Here is a 16,679-nt window from a genome sequence, read left to right on the forward strand (position 1 = left end):
TGAATGCACGCCTCCTCGCGTTCATGCTACGTGTCCAGTTAATATTTTAAAAAAAACGACTAAATCCACGTACAATCGTAGACTAGGCGGGGCGCACTTCTTTTCCCGCGTAAAATTTCGTCAAACAGGAAACGGAAGTGGCAGCAAACCGGAAGTCCATTACTGTGACGTCCACACGCCGTAAACAAAACAACGCTTCGTGTTGCGACATCTTCATTTGTTTTGTTTGCCGTTTGCTGCTCTCACGTTGGCTTTGAGGGATTTCCACCCCGCAACTGTCGCGACGGACAAGTTCCGGCGCCTTGTCGCAGCTCATGTGAACTCACTTTCGTAATTGTAGCAGCTCACTTGAGCTCACGGTCTTTCTTTCTTTCTTATAGCAGCTCACTTGAGCTTAGCTTCAGACAAACCGGTGGCGAGTGAAGCGTCGAGACATGGCCCAGCGCAGAGGAGTCATCAGCCTGCAGTTCAACCAGGACCACAGTAAGGAAGACTTTGTCGCCCCACGCACATTCAATGACGTCACAACCTCAAGGCCTCGATCTGAACGCATTTGAATGTTTTGAAACTAGATTGTGCTTCCAACCAATAATTGTAGTGTGGCATGTAACGTTTCAAAGATGAATTGTTTTACATGTGACCGGCATTATCTGATCTATCTTTGGGTGAAAGGCAGTGGTGAAAATGCAGGGCTGGATTCAGAACATGTGCAGAAGGAATGGTGTGGAGAAATGTCTCTGCTCTTGTTTCAGGTTGCTTCTGCTGCTCCATGGAGTCGGGCGTGCGCATTTACAACGTGGAGCCGTTGATGGAGAAAGGCCACCTGGGTAGGCTTCTGCCCCCCCCGGCCGCTGATGGCTGCCCGACCGCGGTTGGCTGCTTACGTGGCCTTCCGTCTGCTTTGCAGATCATGAGCAGGTTGGCAGCGTGGCGTCGTGCTCCATGCTGCATCGCTCCAACCTGCTGGCTGTGGTTGGAGGCGGAGTCAGTCCCAAGTTCTCCGAGATATCTGGTGGGTAACTTTTAAATCCTCCGCCGTCAAGTGATGATGATGAGGGGAACTGGCATGGGTTTTTAGTGCTGATCTGGGACGACGCGCGTGAGTGTCGGGACGCCAAAGACAAGCTGGTGCTGGAGTTCACCTTCACCAAGCCGGTGCTTGCGGTCCGAATGCGACACGACAAGTGAGTGGCAACCTCTTGCAATTGAATTTAAAGCTGTGCCACATGGACAACGTTTGTTGCGTTTGAACTTTTCAACTTGAAACGCCGGGCAGGCGATTGCTGTTGAAACTTAATTTGCCAGCCGGCTCCTTTCAGGATCGTCATGGTGTTGAAGAACAGGATCTACGTGTACAGCTTTCCCGACAAACCGCACAAGCTCTTTGAGTTTGACACGCGCGACAACCCCAAAGGTGACCGCTCATCCTCCGCACCAGCCGCGTCCCCCACTTTGCAGGTCGGCCATTTTGTATCGTTTCTTCGCCGGCAGGTCTGTGCGACTTGTGTCCGAGTCTGGACAAGCAGCTGCTGGTCTTCCCGGGACATAAATGTGGAAGTCTGCAGCTGGTGGTGAGTTGCTCTTTCCGCTTCCTGTCGCCAACTCGGGCCGCGCCTTTCATTCCTTCCCCCCCCAAAAATGAGAATGGACCTACAGTGCAAACATAGCTGAAGTGACGGCGAGTCTGGCTTACCGTCACATCTCGCCTGGATCAGGATCTGTCCAACACCAAGCCGGGGACGTCGTCGGCGCCGTTCACCATCAACGCGCACCAGAGCGAGATCGCCTGCGTGGCGCTCAACCAGCCGGGAAGCGTGGTGGCCTCGGCCTCTCGCAAGGGGACGCTCATACGGCTCTTTGACACCAACAGCCGCGACAAACTGGTGGAGCTGCGGCGAGGCACCGACCCCGCTACCCTCTACTGGTAAGAGCACCGCGGCTTCCTGTCTGCCAGTCTTATCGACTTCCTGTTTTGGATCAACATCCCGTCTGCTCCACTTCCACTTCTTTTCAACGTGCTCAATTTTTGCCATCCATTCATCATCGACTTCATTTTCTGCCTCCCGGCCGCTCTTCCTGGCTTCTTCATTGTTCATTGAGGCCACGTTTTTGTTTGCGGCTGACCATGTCCACTTCCTGCGCGCAGCCTCAACTTCAGTCACGACTCGTCGTTCTTGTGCGCGTCCAGCGACAAAGGGACGGTCCACGTCTTCGCCCTGAAAGACACCAAACTCAACCGCCGCTCCGCGTAAGGCCGCCGCGCTGGCCCGCCTCAACCCTCAACCCACCTTGACTCCGCCCGCTCATGTGTGTGTGTCAGGTTGGCACGTGTGGGCAAGGTGGGCCCCGTGATCGGTCAGTACGTGGATAGCCAGTGGTCGCTGGCCAGCTTCACCGTGCCCGCCGAATGCGCCTGCATCTGCGCCTTCGGGAAGAACACGTCCAAGAACGTCAACTCCGTCATCGGTGAGCAAGCGCCGCTCGGCCCTCATCGGTGTTTTATTGCCGTCCCGCGAGGTAAACGTCAATCCTAACGTTTTGTCGTCGTCCCTCCCGCAGCCATCTGCGTGGACGGCACCTTCCACAAGTACGTCTTCACGCCCGACGGAAACTGCAACCGCGAAGCCTTCGACGTCTACTTGGACATTTGCGATGACGATGACTTTTGAAAATGACGGAGCGAGAGAGGAAAGGATGCGAAGGGACGTCGAAGGAACGGCAGGACTCTGTACTCAGTCGTCATGACAACAGGTGGATCAAGGTGTCATGCGTGTGACTGATTTGTGCGAGACATTTCAACCACTTGGCGTATCAGTCACAGCGCCCCCGTGATTGGATTTGTAGTTTTTGACAAAGTGAACAAATAAAGGACATGGTTCTAATAGAACAAAATTAAAAAATACACTTTAAAAATAGATATTTTATTTGATCCAATGAAAATTGATGTACTCGCACATGATAACGCTGCAGCATAGGACAACTATGAAAACATCCAGACAAGAAATAAAACAGGCCTCACCCCAATGCAGAAAAGGACAATTAGCAGAACAAAACAAATGGAGTATTTTTCATATCCTGATCAAATTCATAGTGACCGAAACTTTTCCAACCAGTGAAAGTTCAGGCGCCGGCAGAAAAGGCCTGCATGGTCTCCAAGACGAGGCTCAGGTGGTCCAGGAAGGAACTGACGGACACGCGCAGGACCCGAGCTTCGTCGGCGCGCCACTTCCTGAAAAGGTCACAATGCACAAATGCGTCATTGGCGGCAATGTGACGGGAGCGACGCGGCCGAGGCAAAGACTCCTCACACGTTTAGTACACTTCCAGTGAGCGTCAGCCGTTTGTGAACGCCACCTCGCCGGGGCTCGCGGTCGGGACTCAGCGAGCCAAGAGCCACGGCGGCCTGACGTGCCGATGGGAAGGGGACGTCTAGAGAGCTGGAGGAGGGAGAGTCAAGGAATCTTATGGAACCAGTCACTGCTCTAGCGTCACCAGCAGTGGCTGGGAGGAGTTCCAGTGTACATTTAGAATCCCACGTACAATTACTGTAATAAGTAGAATTTGTCTCATATTGCTGGATTTGAAAAGGAGAGTTCTTGCATCACTTTGTCAAACTCAGAGGATGACAGGACATAAGATGGAAACAGAGAGAGGGAAAGTCATCCGTCTATGGTTGACTTCTTGACAGATTTTGGGGTCACACTGTGGTGCAGTGTGCAGTTTTTTTAATTGGATTGGTACTTAGCTCTGATTGAATATGAATATTCTCCAGATTTTCCCTTTTTTCGCAAAGGCAACATCCAAAAAGTGCAACAAGACACCGTTTGCCCAGCATTCGTCCAAATTTTTGCTGTTACGCTATATGAACGACGAGATATTTTCATGGTATTCCTCAATATGAACCGCTCCGATTGCAAACCAACGGCAGTATGTAGTTGAATGAAAAGTACAACGTTCGACGATTCAGTCTTAACTTAAATCGAAGGATACAACTCCAGTTTGCTCGCTTGGTCGTCGTTTACGGGAACCGCCATCTTGTTTGTTATTGGAAGTCTTCTTCGTCCGAGTCGTTTGAGCACCGTCATTGTCCGCGGCTGCCCCCAAGTGGTAGAGGACAGCGCGCAACACTGAAAGCGTTCGGAGGTACCGGTATTTATTTTACGCGATTGAGTTGTAGTATACTGTATTGTAAATATTTTGCTCAAGTTTTGCCCAGCTTGCTTGCTGTTCATCAACACCAAGATTTGTGGCAGATTCTTGACCTTTTTTTGTCTGTGTAGGCGCTGTCAAAATCAGCTGTGCCCGTGCATATGTTGCCGTTTTTTGTTTGGACGTGTTAGCAGATCCTCGAGGAAGCGCCGACAGAAGTTCCTTTCAAATCTTCTTAGACACCTTCTGAAGTCACAAGACACGGTAAGGCAGGCAGTGGTGTTTCTTTTTCAAAGTCAAACACAACAACTAATACATAAAAGGAGGCACCTTTTGAGTGTCCCTCGGGCGGCGAAATACGCGTCCTGTACTTTCATAGAAGTGCAGAACCAAAAACAGTGTTGTGTAAATTACCAGCCTTTTTAAATTTGAGGGACTTTATTGTGGTATTGGTATGATACATACTTCTAAAACAACACAGCTCAAATTGCCTTTAATGATACGTTGTTTAATGGTATCGTTAATTGACATGCATTTTAAGTAAAGACAGGCTAATAATGTCTGACAAGAACACGGAAACCGATACATATCAATATTTATCAGTTTGTTTGCTTTTTTTTCCAATAGTACATGTCCACTCGCTGATGGCGGCACCAAAGAGAGGCGGCGGGATGCTGCGTGACCTGCAGGTGGCGCTGCAGCTGAAGATCGACGAGCTGACGGAGCGAGACGCGCTGATCGACGAATTGGAGTCGGAACTGGACGCCAAAGAGCTCCTGATTGGACATCTGCGGGCCGAGGTGGACCGACATCGCAGCTTGGCGCCGGGGGCCGACCACACCCCCACCGAGGTGCAAAACGCAGGTGGGAATGCCTTCAAGAATCTTTTCATTTTCATTCATGGGTGAATGTTTTTATTTGTTGGCTCATCAGTAGAGTACAAGTAGAATTGATGGCTGAGGTTGTTGTTGTTTTTTGGCACCCAGCAGGTGGCGCTGCAATAATGACGGCCGCGTCACTGGACGAGCCTCAGCGTACCAAGAGACAGGCCATCTCTGCTGAACCCAGCGCGCTGGATCCCACCCAGCTCACTGACGTCACGCTCACCAGCTATTGCAAGACCAAAGAGTGAGATCCCCACATATGAAAACGTCTAGGAATTTTTACAAAATGGTATCTAGTGTCCGGGGAAGGATTTCCAAGGGAAGCCCAGACAACCCCGCCCACAAAAGTCACCCCTGGAGCCAGAGCATGTTGGCGTGTTTGCGTGCAGGTCCAGCGAGTTGATCCAGAGAGCGCTGATGGACAACGACTTCATGAAGCACCTGGAACACGGACAGGTGAGAATCACGCTGTCGTCCATTTTTTTCTTGGCCGTGACGTCCGCGCTCTTTTCCCTCCGCCGGTCCAGATCCTCACCATCCTGGACTGCATGCGGCCCACCAGCCTGGACAAAGGATGCTGCGTCATCCAGGAGGGCGACGACGGATCCAGCGTCTACGTTCTCGAGGGTGAGTTTTGCTTCTGCCACTGATTTCTTCTTTTTCTCCGCTGTGGGAAGTGCCGTCGGTTCAAAGCGTCTATTGGCTCTGTTCACTCACTCACTGGGTCCTTCGAAGGCCGCTCCTCATGTAGCCTACGTGGACAACATAAAGCGAGGCCGATGTGGACGGGCCTTCAGTTAATTTCAGCTGAAAACGGAAATGTGAACGTAAAGTCTGTCTAAATCAGGCATGTCCAAAGTCCGGCCCTCGGCCCCCGTCATAAAATCAGTGCCGTCTGGCCAGCAGGTTGGGCGCAATGGAACACGTGTTGCATTGACTGAGGTCTCGTAGACTGGTGAGTGATGTTTCATAGAGTACTGCTTCCCTCTAGTGGCTAAATGAGTAATAGCATTCACTAAATGAGTAATAGCATTTAGACACTAGAGGGCATCACTCACGAGTTAACAAGACATCACTCCGTGTTTATATTGACTGATGTGTCATATTTCAAATTCCTGTTTCAAATGAACCAAAAGAAATTCTTAAGATTGTTGAAATTAAAATAAAAATGGAAATGTGAAACAGACTGGCTTACTAAAATTTGTTGAACAATATTGTTGTTCAATGTAAAGAATGTCAGCCAAGGTCAGCCCCCCGACATTTTACCACATAAAATCTGGCCCCCTTGGCAAAAAGTTTGGACACCCCTGGTCTAAATGATAAATTCGGCCTTCGGAGGACTCCAAATTTGGACGCGGCTTGTCCAAAGCCCAACATGGCGGACCTCAGCCAGGGAGGAGGAGGACATGCACGTGACCACTTTTGCGTTTCAAAACGACAATGGCAAAATGATCGGCCTTCAAAATAAAGCCTTTGCTTGCCCCAAGCCCAGATCATAACGGGCGGCTTGCGTCCCGTGTATAAAGCGTGGCCCACGCCCGACGACACGCCCAAAGTGACGTTTACATCTTTCCATTTGGCATCCATCAGAGGGCATGGTGGAGGTGAGCAAAGAAGGCAAAAAGTTGTGTACCATCGGCCCCGGAAAAGTCTTTGGCGAGCTCGCCATCTTGTACAACTGCACGCGCACGGCCACGGTGACAGGTATTTGACGTCCAGCGTTCTGTGACGCGCGGCTGTTGTGAAAGCGCTATGTAAATAAAAATGCGTGTCTGCGCCCAGCGCTGACCCACATCAAGATGTGGGCCATCGACCGTCAAGGCTTTCAGACCATCATGATGAGGACCGGCCTCATCAAGCATTCCCAATACACGGACTTCCTACGAAGGTAACCTGATTGTGATGATGTCGCACGCTATGCTGCCTTAGTGACGTCGCGCCTCCTTGCCGCTAGCGTTCCGTCTTTCCAGACCCTTCCGGAGGACATTCTTAGCAAGCTGGCCGACATTCTGGAAGAGGTGACTCCGGACCCATCTGACACATGTCAAAGGTCATCTCTGATGATGTAACCCTGCGTGTGTGTGTGTACATCAGACTCACTACAACAACGGCGACTACATCATCCGGCAAGGCGCCACGGGCGACACTTTCTTCATCATCAGCGAGGGTCAGGTGAGCAACGTCCACTTCCTATCTCCGGTTTTGCCTCGGCCGTTTGTCCACGTGGGCTGCAGCAAGGTTATCGCAGTTCACAAAAATGAACGATTGCGAAGAAAAAAAAATCGTCCATAAATTCAAAATAAAAGCAGAAGTTGAAGCCAATGAAATGAAAAGAAACAATAAAAAAAAAAGACGTAACGTGTGGATAAGCTGACCTGATGGAGCAAAACAAGACTAGCATGATGGTGATGGCAAAAATTGGGGCAAAAAAATATAATAAAATATATTTATAATAAAAAATATATATAAAAAAATAAAATATAAAAAATATTTAAAAAAATATTCCACAAGACTTTTGTCTTGTATCTGCCAAAGGTTTTCTTTCATTTCTCATCTTGTGTTATTTAAAAAAAAACAATGCTAAAACTATTAAGGTCAACTAACTTGATGGCTTAGATGAGTGAATCCCAACCAGTTAATTAGTCAGAAAAATTACTTAGAATAAATACCGTATCTTTCTCCATCTATATTTGGCCGGCGTCTCAATCGTGTTAAACCAAATAAAAGATGATAAAAAGACTGGATTGTCATGTCTATCCAGTTGGTTTGGAGATTCTTCAAATTCAGTGTGCGCCTTAGCCATTATGAGCGTGTGCATCCCATAACTGAAGAAAAAAAATCGAATCAACAACCTCAAGTATTCCAACGTGGGTGCGCAGGTGAACGTTTGGCAGCAGAGTGCCTCCGGCGACGAGCAGGTGCCAGTGAAGACGTTGTCGAAAGGCGACTGGTTCGGCGAGCAGGCGCTGAAAGGGTGAAACGCCGCCGCGGCGCCGTTCCCGCCATTTCCCGCCGGCGCCGTTCCCGCCTTCCAACTTTTTGTGGCCTTTCGCTGTCTCGCAGGGAAGACGTGCGCACAGCCAGCGTGACGGCAGAGGGCGCCGTCACCTGCCTGGTGGTGGACAGAGAGTGAGTGGCTTGCTTTGAGGAAGGGGGCGGAGCTACGTGATGGCTCGTGGCGGGAACATTTAAAGATTGGTGATTTTTCCTGCCGTTTACGCATGGATGAGCTATTCTTTAAAACCTTTCTTTTTATACAATGCCACAACAACAATAAACACAAATCAACGTAAAATTTCTTTTTTCTTATCCCCCGCCAATATTGAATGACTTTTTAGCCCTCGCAATGCGGCTAGCCATCAAGTATAACATTCCAAAGGCACATACATCAGTTGTCACGTCGCCGCGGCGCGTTGGTTTCACACGTCTCTTTGTCCCTCAGGTCCTTCAAGCAGCTGATTGGCGGCCTGGAGGAAGGCGACACCAAGCAGAGTGACGACGACCAAATCCAATCCAAGTGAGCGGCGGACATCATTAACTAGCTAGTAGCCGCCGCGTCAAGCTAACGGCAAGCTAACAACATGCGCGCAGGCGTCCGGCGGAGGACGACTTCTTCTCCAGCGTGACGCTCGACGACCTCCGCGTTGTCTGCACCTTGGGCATGGGGGGCTTCAGCCGCGTGGAGCTGGTGGGTGCGCGTGGTTGTTTGCGGCACGCTAACGGGCTTGCGTGTGCGGTGACACGCGGCCGGGACCCTTTCAGGTGCAGCTGAAGAGCAACGCCGGCCGCTCGTTTGCCCTCAAAGTGTTGAAGAAGCGCCACATCCTAGACACCAGGCAGCAGGAGCACATCCTGTCGGAGCGCCGCATCATGATGGAGGTCAACAGTCCCTTCATCATCAGGTCACATGACAGTCATGCAATCCTAAAGTAGACCGATGAGTAGTACAGATTTGACTCCTTTACCTAATTCGTTGCCTGGCAGCTGTGTTGCCCAAATTCAAATTCCCAGCAGCCTTCATTCAACATTTTGATTGTTGACCAAAAATATTTTGTGTCCCTCGCCTGCCGCAGGTTATACCGGACCTTCCGGGACTCCAAATATTTATACATGCTCCTGGAGGTTTGTCTTGGCGGTGAGCTGTGGACGCACTTACGAGACAGGTGAGTGTCGTTGGGACGTCACAATGAAAGACAAACCAGCTCAAGTACCTCGAGGCATGTTTAAAACAAAAAATATATATATATATTATGATATTTTTTTTTGCAAATAGGCTATCCCATCTCATTCTTTTCCACCAGTGGCTCATTTGACGACGGGACCACACGATTCTACACGGCGTGCGTCATCGAGGCTCTGGCGGAGCTCCACTGTAAGGGGATCATCTACCGGGACCTCAAGCCCGAGAATATCATCCTGGACCACAGAGGCTACGCCAAGCTGGTGAGTCTGCACAGCGCCGGTCAACATGATGACTGACGGAAGCGAGCCATCGTTTGGCTGTTAGGTGGATTTTGGCTTCGCTAAGAAGGTGGGCCTTGGGAAGAAGACCTGGACCTTCTGCGGAACTCCCGAGTACGTGGCCCCGGAGATCATCCTCAACAAAGGGCACGACAGCTCAGCCGACTGCTGGTCCCTCGGGATTCTGGTCTTTGAGCTTCTCAGCGGAAGGTCGGCGCAACAACGTCTCCGCCGTTAGCGTGTTAGCTTCAACACGTCATTCACTTCCTGGTACCGCAGTCCGCCGTTTTCCGGCTCGGACCCCATGAAGACGTACAACATCATCTTGAGGGGCATCAACATGGTGGAATTCCCTAAAAAAATCACCAAGAGTGCCGCCAACCTCATCAAGAGACTTTGCAGGTTGTGGCCTAGCAGAGGTTCAGATTGAGATTCAGAAAACGTCGGAGTCATGATCCTTCTGGTGATTGTGTGTGTGTGTGTGTGTGTCAGAGACAACCCCTCAGAACGTCTTGGGAACCAGAAGAACGGCGTGAAGGACATCCAGAAGCACAAGTGTGTAACATGATGCGTCTTTCTGATTGGCATTGTTGTTATCGCAACGTCTCCTCCTCCTCGAATCAGGTGGTTTGAGGGCTTCAACTGGGACGGCCTCCGCCAGGGAACCATGGACTGCCCCTTCGCGCCAAGGGTGAGCGGTGGCTATCGTGTGCAACATCAAAGGCGTGTTGTAGTCACGCCCCTTTTCAAAGCACCTCGGTTTCATGAGCTGGAAGGGGTTTTGGATAAAAGTAGTGTGGGGGTGCCGGCAGCATCTATGTTGTTTAGTTTGACGGCGTCATCAATAGCGCATTTTTTTTGGCCACTAGGTGGACGGCCCACTCGATAACAGCAACTTTGACGACTTCCCTCTGGACACGGAGGGCCCGCCCCCTGATGAGGAGTCAGGCTGGGACCTGGAGTTCTGACATCGCATGCAAACAGCGAGCCTGGTCAGTCGCTCTCTCGGTTACATCCAAAAATAAATTATACTGTTTCGGTTTTGTATTTACTTGTTTTTTTTTTTTCAGAACATGTCAGTTATTGATTAAAAAAAGTTTTGTGAGGGCCATTTTTGTCATTTTTCTGCCAAATTTGTCTTACCAACGGGGAGGAGGAAAAAAAAATCGACCACACAATGACATCATCTTTAATGTGATATTCCTCAAACACCACTGAGAACACGTTAAGAAAATGACATTTTCAACATTTCCACTCATCATCCAAGCCCTTTTGGTTTGTTTGTTTTTTTGTTTTTGTCATTCCGCAAATTTGTCACCTTCTGTCCATTGGATGGCTATTACATCCCTTCCTGACATCACATGAACACATTTAGCTTTTCACAGCCGCAACGAAAACGCACAATAAATCCGTCTTTTTTTGTTCTTCTTCTCATTGATAAGCGACCATGTTCACACCCAAAAAAAAAAACAAAAAAACAAAAAGATTTAGAGTTACCGTAGATTTCCGCAGCGCCAACAGTACATTCACTCCCAGCGAGATGGCGATTAAACAGCGTATCTTCGATTGACACAGTTGTAAATTTAGTGGCTAAAACCTGAGTTGTTCAAACGTACGTCTGTTCAGAAAACCGCACAGCAACACACATTAAAAAAAAAAAAAGTAGACGTCATTGATCCGATCGGGAGGATTATTATTTGCATGACTGAAGCGATGCCAGATTCTTACACGGACACAAAGGGTGGATTAGTCATGGATGTCAACAGTGGATAGAAAAAGGTGACTCGGAATAAAAACAAAAGAAAAATCTGCGAGAAAAAAACATAACTTTTTGTTTGGGGGGGGTTGTCAGTGTGTTGACTTCCATTAACCCTTTCATGCCCCCCCCCCCCCTGCAACCTGGTAAGCCGTCCACTGTCGTAAGCGCTATCCCCGAAAGGGTAAATATCAGCTTGAATGTGATTGGTTAATTTTGAACCCAGGCAAAAGCCATTTAGAAGAGTGCAACCACACAATTTTTTTTGTTGAACTTTTCCTGCATCTTAATTATCATTTTGAGATCACCAAATCCCGGCATTTGAACTGGGGTGTGTAGACTTTTTATATCCACCGTGCGCAACCGAACGGTGACCTCAATGGGCTTTGTACAGATGACTTTTTAAACACGGCAAGTGAATGAAGCAACAAAGTCATCCTTTTTTTTTTTTTTAATTCTTTCAGGGTCCTTGTCCCTTTTCCGCCGTGGACGCCAAGTGAGCAAAACATCCAGTCACTGCAACGCGAGGAACATTCTTGTCATCTTCCGTCACAAAAGGTCCTCGTAATCCAACAGTTTGGAATGCTGACGCGTCTTCCACAGGCGGTAGAGGCGGAAGTCGAAGTACATCTCGATCATCTCTTTGCCTTCACAAGTGAGAAAAGTTTTTTTGATTCATTCATACTGGGGACACGTCAGCAGCGCCTGGAGATATTTTTGCATTTGTGCCGCTATCCTGATTTAAATGAATTGGAATTGCCATTTGTCTGTTCTGGAATTCCCAAAACACAAGAAACATTTAATAAAAGAAAAATAGCATTCTATAATGTACTACTTTACACTTGACGGTGTCAAAAATGTGTTAATATGTCATGTTTTGGGCTTCGGACCTATTCTTGCAGTGTTTGTGGGTCATGTGCTGCCCTCTGCTGGATAGAGTTGTAAGTATTTTTGTGAGTGTCTCGACATTTTTTGCATATACTGAGAATGCGAGTATCTTGGCGACTTAATAGGGGCACAAGTGTGCTTCCATAGTCGTGCCACGTGGGGTAACAAAAACTGGGCTTAAACTTGCTCGCCAGAGGACATTTCTTGGAATGTGATGCCAACACCCACCCTGCGCGGAAAGCTCCAGTGGCGACTCGAACTCCACGGAATAAGGCCTCATCAGATTCTTCAGTTTCTGGAACAGCTGTTTGGGCGCAGATAAAAGAAAGCAAAGGCCGTTTAAGCTCCTTTTACGCTCGGATCCGCGCTCAGGAGGGAAAGACTGCTTAAGAGTGTGAGTAGAGTATGTCTGATTGTTTTAGCTTGTGTTGCACCAAGCACACGCTTGGACAAGGACAAATGGAGTTAGCAATTGCAAACAAGATGTTTGACCACCAGTTGCATGCGTCAGGTCGTTGGGATCCTTTGTTGGGTCGTCGCTGAATGTGAAATATTGTACTTAACAAATTCCTTGTACTGATTTTTAGTTTATTTCAAGACGTCTTCCCCCTGGGTTGAAGTTAATATGACAAAATAAAAGTGCGCAACATTTTTTTTTTGGGGGGGGCAGGGGTGGGGGAGTCTTGAAGCAACTGTGTATGTACAAAGTTTGACAAGCTGGAAAAAACACTGATCTGTCGTTCTTCGTGTTGCCAGACAGCGCGTCAAGCCCTCCGAGATCCAAATTGATGTCACGTTTTGGCAGACATGACTGGGAAGGACACAAATCGCTGGCCTGGGTCAACGTTTGTTGGCACGCGCACGTCCGCGGGCGCCATTTGTTGTCTTTCACCGTTTTTGCAGAGTGACATGTATCCAAGCGCCACATGCGGAAAGGGTCCAAAAAGGGACCCAGCCAATGTTGGGTTATTTATACCCGGCGCAGTGGGGTTGAGGATTTGACCCAGTTGCACGAGCATTTTCCGAGAAGAAGAGCGAGCAAGCAACTGTACCCCCCCCCCCCCTCTCCGGCGTCAGCTCTTCAAACTGCCCAAAATCAATTTGCTGGGCCAAAGTATGAAAAGTAACCCAACAGCAGCAATCTTTTTTGGGTGCGTACCTTCTCTCCATTTGGGTTACCCAGGACGTAGCATCCCATGATGTGGATGAGGTTGGGCTCCGGGTTGACTTTACTCATCATTCTGCTGAGTCGTCTCCAGAATCTAAATCAACCCCCAAAAAAAGGCTTCAGCCGAGGCCAACTTGTCCCCCTCCCGACAAGATCAAATCTAACGAATGACAAGTGTCTGCATTTAGACATTTTTCATAACTTTAACAAGAAGTATGATGCAACATTTCCGCAATAACCTTTAAAACTGGGGTTTGCAGTAGATGCATGTAACGGTTATGCTTCCTAAAAAAATAAATAAACAATAATTCTTACGCATGTTCTTAACCACACTTTGGTAAAATATGAGATACCCCCTCTTAGGAGTTACGAGGATAAAAAAAATGGACTCACTGGCTCATGTCTTCCTCCTTTTCCACCTTAGCGAATGTTGCTACTTTATTCTTCAGGAGGTACAAGTGACCTGGCCCTCCCTAAATGACACACAAAACACACCTTGATGCCTTATTTCATTTTTATTCTTTAACTGCATGCAAGAACTGGCATCTGCTGCTGCTGCTGCTGCAAACAAAAAAATCCCTCTCGAATTAAAATCATGCATTCGATAAATCTGACCAGGCTGAGGGATCATTATTAAAAGACGCAGAAATGTTTATTCATGACAACTGTGGGGTGGCTGATACCCCACGTGCACCCATCGAAGTCTTCAACCCTGCCACGAATACATCATCCTTTTGCATCCCGCGTCCCCCACCTGGCAAAAGATGAGCATCCTCCAGAATTTGCTTCCCCTTCTGTAAGCTGCAAGCTTCTTCTCGATTTCCTCTGAGAAAGAGAGAAGGGAAGAACGGTAAGAGGAATGGAGTTTCTGTAAAACGATACCTTGGTGTCTGAATCAACATATGCATACGAAGGCGTTTTTAGCCGGAAAAAAACAACCATGTATAGTAAGGCGTTTTTAGATGAAAAAAAAACGATCATGTATAGTAAGGCGTTTTTAGATGAAAAAAAAACGACCATGTATAGTAAGGCGTTTTTAGCCGAAAGAAACGACCATGTATAGTAAGGCGTTTTTACCCGAAAAAAGACGACCATGTATAGTAAGGCGTTTTTAGCCAAAAAAAACGAACATGTATAGTAAGGTGTTTTTAGCCAAAAAAAACGACCATGTATAGTAAGGCGTTTTTGACCGAAAGAAACGACATAGTATAGTAAGGCGTTTTTAGCCGAAAGAAACGACCATGTATAGTAAGGCGGTTTAACAGAAAAAAACGACCATGTATAGTAAGGCGTTTTTAGCAAAAAAAAAACGACCATGTATAGTAAGGCGTTTTTAGCAAAAAAAAACGACCATGTATAGTAAGGCGTTTTTAGCAAAAAAAAAACCGACCATGTATAGTAAGGCGTTTTTAGCCGAAAAAAAACGACCATGTATAGTAAGGCGTTTTTAGCCAAAAAAACGACCATGTATATAGTAAGGCGTTTTTAGCCAAAAAAACGACCATGTATAGTAAGGCGTTTTTGGCCCGAAAAAAACGACCATGTATAGTAAGGCGTTTTTAACAGAAAAAAACGACCATGTATAGTAAGGCGTTTTATGCCGAAAAAAACGACCATGTATAGTAAGGCGTTTTTAGCCAAAAAACGACCATGTATATAGTAAGGCGTTTTTAGCAAAAAAACCCGACCATGTATAGTGAGGCGTTTTTAGCCGAAAAAAACGACCATGTATAGTAAGGCGTTTTTAGCCAAAAAACGACCATGTATAGTAAGGCGTTTTTAGCCAAAAAACGACCATGTATATAGTAAGGCGTTTTTAGCAAAAAAACCCGACCATGTATAGTAAGGCGTTTTTAGCCGAAAAAAAACGACCATGTATAGTAAGGCGTTTTTAGCCAAAAAAACGACCATGTATATAGTAAGGCGTTTTTAGCCAAAAAAACGACCATGTATAGTAAGGCGTTTTTAGCCAAAAAAACCCGACCATGTATAGTAAGGCGTTTTTAGCCGAAAAAAAACGACCATGTATAGTAAGGCGTTTTTAGCCAAAAAAACGACCATGTATATAGTAAGGCGTTTTTAGCCAAAAAAACGACCATGTATAGTAAGGCGTTTTTAGCCAAAAAAAACGACCATGTATAGTAAGGCGTTTTTAACAGAAAAAAACGACCATGTATAGTAAGGCGTTTTTAACAGAAAAAAACGACCATGTATAGTAAGGCGTTTTATGCCGAAAAAAACGACCATGTATAGTAAGGCGTTTTTAGCAAAAAAAAACCGACCATGTATAGTAAGGCGTTTTTAACAGAAAAAAACGCCCATGTATAGTAAGGCGTTTTTAGCAAAAAAACCCGACCATGTATAGTAAGGCGTTTTTAGCAAAAAAAAAAAGACCATGTATAGTAAGGCGTTTTTAGCCGGAAAAAACGACCATGTATAGTAAGGCGTTTTTAGCCAAAAAAAACGACCATGTATAGTAAGGCGTTTTTAGCAAAAAAAACCCGACCATGTATAGTAAGGCGTTTTTAACAGAAAAAAACGACCATGTATAGTAAGGCGTTTTTAGCAAAAAAAACGACCATGTATAGTAAGGCGTTTTTAGCCAAAAAAAACGACCATGTATAGTAAGGCGTTTTTAGCAAAAAAACCCCACCATGTATAGTAAGGCGTTTTTAGGCGAAAGAAACGACCATGTATAGTAAGGCGTTTTATGCCGAAAAAAACGACCATGTATAGTAAGGCGTTTTTAGCAAAAAAAACCCGACCATGTATAGTAAGGCGTTTTTAGCAAAAAAACCCGACCATGTATAGTAAGGCGTTTTTAGCCAAAAAAACGACCATGTATAGTAAGGCGTTTTTAACAGAAAAAAACCGACCATGTATAGTAAGGCGTTTTTAACAGAAAAAAACCGACCATGTATAGTAAGGCGTTTTATGCCGAAAAAAACGACCATGTATAGTAAGGCGTTTTTAGCCCAAAAAAACGAACATGTATAGTAAGGCGTTTTTAACAGAAAAAAACGACCATGTATAGTAAGGCGTTTTTAGGCGAAAGAAACGACCATGTATAGTAAGGCGTTTTTAGCCAATAAAAACGACCATGTATAGTAAGGCATTTTTGGCCGAAAAAAACGACCATGTATAGTAAGGCGTTTTTAGCCGAAAAAACGACCATGTATAGTAAGGCGGTTTTAGCCCAAAAAGACGACCATGTACAGAAAGGCGTTTTTAGCCGAAAAAAAACGACCATGTGTAGTAAGGCGTTTTTAGCCGAAAAAAACGACCATGTATTTTTAGCGTGTTTTTAGCATGTAAGGCGTTTTTAGCCAATAAAAACGACCATGTATAGTAAGGCATTTTTGGCCGAAAAAAA

General features: G+C 46.7%; 4 protein-coding genes across 6 annotated transcripts in view; 2 read left to right on the forward strand and 2 right to left on the reverse strand.

The window, feature by feature from the left end:
• Window positions 1-152: 152 nt before the first annotated feature.
• On the forward strand, window positions 153-2,915 carry wdr45 (WD repeat domain 45). The gene is made up of 10 exons (XM_052050819.1): window positions 153-483; window positions 753-827; window positions 908-1,012; window positions 1,079-1,184; window positions 1,320-1,414; window positions 1,492-1,571; window positions 1,716-1,924; window positions 2,147-2,248; window positions 2,321-2,466; window positions 2,560-2,915. The coding sequence occupies exons 1-10, from the start codon at window positions 435-437 to the stop codon at window positions 2,667-2,669; spliced, it is 1,077 nt and encodes a 358-aa protein (XP_051906779.1). The 5' UTR covers window positions 153-434; the 3' UTR covers window positions 2,670-2,915.
• Window positions 2,906-4,143, reverse strand: LOC127591111 (EKC/KEOPS complex subunit LAGE3). The gene is made up of 3 exons (XM_052050952.1): window positions 3,991-4,143; window positions 3,309-3,437; window positions 2,906-3,229 (listed from the first exon to the last, which is right to left on the reverse strand). The coding sequence occupies exons 1-3, from the start codon at window positions 4,083-4,085 to the stop codon at window positions 3,121-3,123; spliced, it is 333 nt and encodes a 110-aa protein (XP_051906912.1). The 5' UTR covers window positions 4,086-4,143; the 3' UTR covers window positions 2,906-3,120.
• On the forward strand, window positions 3,431-10,504 carry LOC127590961 (cGMP-dependent protein kinase 1-like). 3 transcript variants are annotated; one of them, XM_052050640.1, is made up of 22 exons: window positions 3,431-4,143; window positions 4,281-4,413; window positions 4,777-5,013; window positions 5,136-5,277; window positions 5,423-5,489; window positions 5,561-5,660; window positions 6,624-6,737; window positions 6,816-6,921; window positions 6,988-7,051; window positions 7,128-7,205; window positions 7,913-8,007; window positions 8,097-8,162; window positions 8,476-8,550; window positions 8,625-8,721; window positions 8,796-8,935; window positions 9,107-9,196; window positions 9,335-9,476; window positions 9,541-9,704; window positions 9,774-9,896; window positions 9,987-10,049; window positions 10,119-10,185; window positions 10,364-10,504. In XM_052050640.1, the coding sequence occupies exons 3-22, from the start codon at window positions 4,794-4,796 to the stop codon at window positions 10,460-10,462; spliced, it is 2,112 nt and encodes a 703-aa protein (XP_051906600.1). In that variant the 5' UTR covers window positions 3,431-4,143; window positions 4,281-4,413; window positions 4,777-4,793; the 3' UTR covers window positions 10,463-10,504. The 3 variants fall into 3 exon arrangements, with proteins under 3 accessions (XP_051906600.1, XP_051906604.1, XP_051906603.1); XM_052050644.1 differs by having other exon boundaries at window positions 5,139-5,277; XM_052050643.1 differs by lacking the exon at window positions 3,431-4,143 and having other exon boundaries at window positions 4,199-4,413.
• Window positions 10,505-10,667: 163 nt separating this feature from the next.
• The window catches only part of nsmfa (NMDA receptor synaptonuclear signaling and neuronal migration factor a), a 33,255-nt gene continuing 27,243 nt past the window's right edge, over window positions 10,668-16,679 (reverse strand). Inside the window, 5 exon segments of the mRNA XM_052050647.1 lie at window positions 10,668-11,897; window positions 12,367-12,442; window positions 13,298-13,400; window positions 13,700-13,779; window positions 14,061-14,131. Coding sequence (XP_051906607.1) covers window positions 11,800-11,897; window positions 12,367-12,442; window positions 13,298-13,400; window positions 13,700-13,779; window positions 14,061-14,131 — 428 coding nt within the window. The 3' untranslated portion in view covers window positions 10,668-11,799.

This window comes from Hippocampus zosterae, chromosome 18 (assembly GCF_025434085.1).
Source record: "Hippocampus zosterae strain Florida chromosome 18, ASM2543408v3, whole genome shotgun sequence".
Classification (NCBI taxonomy): Eukaryota; Metazoa; Chordata; class Actinopteri; order Syngnathiformes; family Syngnathidae; genus Hippocampus; species Hippocampus zosterae.